The sequence below is a fragment of the Hylaeus volcanicus genome, chromosome 3 (genome assembly GCF_026283585.1).
Source record: "Hylaeus volcanicus isolate JK05 chromosome 3, UHH_iyHylVolc1.0_haploid, whole genome shotgun sequence".
In the NCBI taxonomy this organism is placed as follows: domain Eukaryota; kingdom Metazoa; phylum Arthropoda; class Insecta; order Hymenoptera; family Colletidae; genus Hylaeus; species Hylaeus volcanicus.
The window spans coordinates 25,540,771-25,544,634 of record NC_071978.1 but is presented as its reverse complement, the minus strand read 5'-3'; the positions used below and the strand labels follow the sequence as shown (position 1 = coordinate 25,544,634).

At 45.6% G+C, this 3,864-nt stretch overlaps 1 protein-coding gene across 1 annotated transcript; it reads right to left on the bottom strand.

The window, feature by feature from the left end:
- Positions 1-371: 371 nt before the first annotated feature.
- LOC128873097 (endocuticle structural glycoprotein SgAbd-4-like) lies at positions 372-2,812 on the bottom strand. Its single transcript, XM_054116373.1, has 2 exons — positions 2,676-2,812; positions 372-1,099 (listed from the first exon to the last, which is right to left on the bottom strand). Exons 1-2 carry the CDS (start codon positions 2,688-2,690, stop codon positions 713-715), a joined length of 402 nt encoding a protein of 133 aa, XP_053972348.1. The 5' UTR covers positions 2,691-2,812; the 3' UTR covers positions 372-712.
- Between the last annotated feature and the right edge of the window lie 1,052 nt (positions 2,813-3,864).

Here is a 3,864-nt window from a genome sequence, read left to right as displayed (position 1 = left end):
ACCTTCCCAACCAGCTGGAAATGCATCAACGGCTGTTAACATTCCAATTCCACTGCCAAATTTGACTTCCCTCGAAAAAAACCCAGATAGCTAACGAAGGGGTAAACACAGTTCGCCTCCGAAGTACAGATACGTGTCCACGGATCACGGAGTCCCCCAGGTATACAGCAACCGAATCTGTCGCACGAACTGGATCCCCACTACGCCCTTACCACCGCAATCGATCCTCGCCAGTCATCTCTTCCCGCGACGTCGCATGGCCTCAACCTGCTCGTTCTCGGATTAGAGAAAGCTGCACCCCGCTTCATCACTCATACGCCAACCACGCGTGTCTATTCTAAATGATCAGGGAGGTAAAAATGAACTCGATCTCTCTCTTGAATTGCAACGTTTAATCCGTATGCACCGTGACACATATACACAACAACGATTATTTACAACGTCGTTGCTCGTGGTACATGCTCGCGTTTGCACGCGCGACGATACATAATACACGATACATTATATAATACGGTACAACACGATACGATACATATATATATATGTGTACATATATAAGTATACAATAAATATTTACAACAGATTGAACCAGAGTGATACGCGTTTCGTTAGAACTGGAGAGGCGACGACGGCGAGCGACTCATTGTATCTCGTGGACAGGAGTTAAAGAGGGACGCTCTGGTGAGATCACTGACGACGGACGTCCTATTGTTTACACCTGATTCTGGTCGTCCTTGGACGGATGCGCCGCTATCCATTCCAACGCCTTCTGGATGAGGGGAGGGATCTCAGGCGTGGTGGGCAGGTGAGCGCCCTGCGGCTGGAATCCGTCGGCGTTCGCCACGTACGTCAGCGAGATTTGTTGACCGTCGTCGCTCGGGTAACTGAAGCTACCCTGGGCGTTCATCGCCTCGTTCTCCGAGCCTGCGTTCTCAACTTGACCTTCCTCCTGGGCTTTGATCCCGTTTCCGGCCTCGTAGTTCCACTTGTACGAGCCATCCGGGTTTGGACCCTCCTGGCTTTGGCTGACGATAGGTATCACATCGTCTGCGGGAGCGGGGGCGGCTACCACGCAGCTTGCCAGCGCGATCACGGCTACCTGGGGGACGCAAAGGAGATGAAGAGGGGTCTGATCAACATTTTTTGGGGGTGTTTAGATTCTATAGATTGAAAGTATATGACAAATAATACTAAAATAAAATTCCCACAGTTCTGTATTAATTAGGTCTATTAAGATCCAAAATAAAGTTTCCGAACACCATTGCGGACAATCAATTCAGCGAGTCGAACGATCAATTGTTTGCGTGTATCGAATCGACAGTAATAGGTTGAATTTAAACGAGCTTCAAAGTTTAGCGAAGTTCTAATCACGACGTCGATTATATCTACGCGGCAGCAGAACAAACACCGCGCGCAATTTCCGCGTAAAGACGTCACTGTAAATAAACAGATATCCAACGTTTCCACGAGCGTGCGCGAGTGCTTCCCCCGTTCGTTGTTCACGTTATTGTGCTTAAACGGCCATAAATTACGTCGCGGAAGACCGATTCCCTGGTAATTACACGTCTGCGGGGTGCGATTTAAACGAGGTATCGGACCACGTATCAGTCCGAGAAATCGATTACAACATTGCTCGTCGCCAGTGACGGGCAGAATTTTATTCGTATTACAAGTGACGAATAGAAACACCCTGCCGCAATTTATTCATTAGGTTCATTAATTCAACGTGGACTTTAATTGTGTTTTATAATTCGTTTCATTTGGTTGCGATAAAGTAGTCTCAGAGAGTAACATAACATATACTTGGTAAAAAACCGTTTATTATAGTCTTTCTATGATTGTCTTCAGTAGTTACGACTACCGAAATTGCACAGAGAATTTGATTTACACTTGTCTAATTAGAAAGAATACATATTCTTCTGCATCCTTTAAACTATTTTATCGAAACCAAACTATGTAATATTCCAAATGGATATAAAAAAGAACAGCAAACTCTATGACTTGGAACTTTAACAATTTTTATCGACCAAGTGTCAGATTCACAATTGTTTACCTTTTACTTTATCTGTTTATCCCTTGTATCCCCATTTGTCAATTGATTTACGATTAATAACAACAAGTAAGCGCGATTCCGTCGTCGAAAACGACGGCAAACTCGCCGCAGTAGTGATACCGTTTCGAGTCAGCCATCGCCAGTGGTAGCGTGACTGTTACTAGATCAGGCATAACTGACTCCGTTTGATCGACACTTCTTTCCTGCTTCTTGTGAACTATACTCGGCGTTCAATTTAAAACAACTCGCCGGACAAATCGAATTTCGTGCAAGCGAAAAATTAATTTAACTTTACTCGGGAGAGTCACTTCTCCCTGATCACCCTACTCACCTCTCCACGTGTGCGATACCTCACCCCGAAACCTGGCGAACCGACCGAGCCAGAAAACGAATTATACCAAAGACGACATCACCGGACGACGTTTCACATAGTATCCCCGATCACGCACAATAGCATCGCGACGGTATCGCGATCGCGGCACTCGACGATACCTCCTAAAACCGATTACGGCTCACTGAATCCCGATCGCTCGACGGGGCGTCACCCCCCGCGTCCCTTTTTTCTCGCGAAACGACGTTATTTCTCTGCCGTTCGTTTCGTTGCAGTTTTAATTGCGCTTACCAGTGACGTGTACATGCTGCAGCAGTAATCGCTGATGGGCAAGTGTTTATCAAGCCCCGCAGCGCTCGTCGTATATATACCCCTGGAGGCATCACCAATACGATCGTTTGCCTAAGTAACGATGGCCACTGTGTTCCTAAGAGGACGCACATGGGACACGGGGACAGAGCGGGAGAGAAACAACCAGTTGGCACGATAGAGACGACGATAGCGACACAGAGGCTGAGGGACCTTAAGGGGGGTTACACGGATCCTCGTTTAACGCGCGGCAATGCACGCCGCGGCGTGCATGTGTGGGAAACGTACGGGGACAACAACACACTGTGCATCACCCGGAGAGAGACTACCATCCCGGGGATCAGCATGTCACATTGCGCTAAATGTCATCGGGTCCCCGTTAAAGGATGCTTACTCAATTGTCATAATTTCTTTAACAACGCGACGCCGCGTTCGGGAACCCTTTCGGGGGGTGTTTGGGGGATCGGTGGGTAAAAGGAAGGTTTCAGGGTGTGTCTGGGTTGTGTTTGGTCTTCTATCGTGGGCCAGGGTGGGTTGGTGGTCGTGGAAACCGCAGGTCTTTGAAATGCAGTATATTGGGTATTCGGGGTATGTTGGGAAAGTGTTGGGAAAGTTAGGTAGATAGAAAGGGTTCGTTGAGATGAGTTACGTTCTCTTTAATGGAAATTATACATTTCTTGTATGATAACTAGATGCGAATGTTTATGATTGTTCGTGAAGTTTATAAAACCATGAAACATATTGCATAACCGAATTAGGTATAGAATACACTTGGCCAGCAGGATTTACAGTAGCCAGTTTTTCCGATACTAGCCTTTCCTATGATTAACATATTGGATAGTAGACGTCTTACCGTGTTACATGGATTGTGGCAAAGATTATCACGCTTCGCTCCCAGATAAGATACACATCTCTGACGAAGCTATTTATGCAACAAACGCAGTTATCCTCGTGATTGCTCTTCATGCTCTTCTGTTCGTGTATTGTCTTCGGTTCGTTATATTTCGAAGCTCGGAATTTAAAGGAAATTAAAATTGAAGAAAATCCAAGCAGAATTTAACATTTACATTTCAATCTGACATTTCAGCTCCTCGCTAATAAAAAAAATTGATAAAATTAAAAACCCTTACAGACAAATATTAAAAGTAAAAACTGAATCACTCCTTATTTA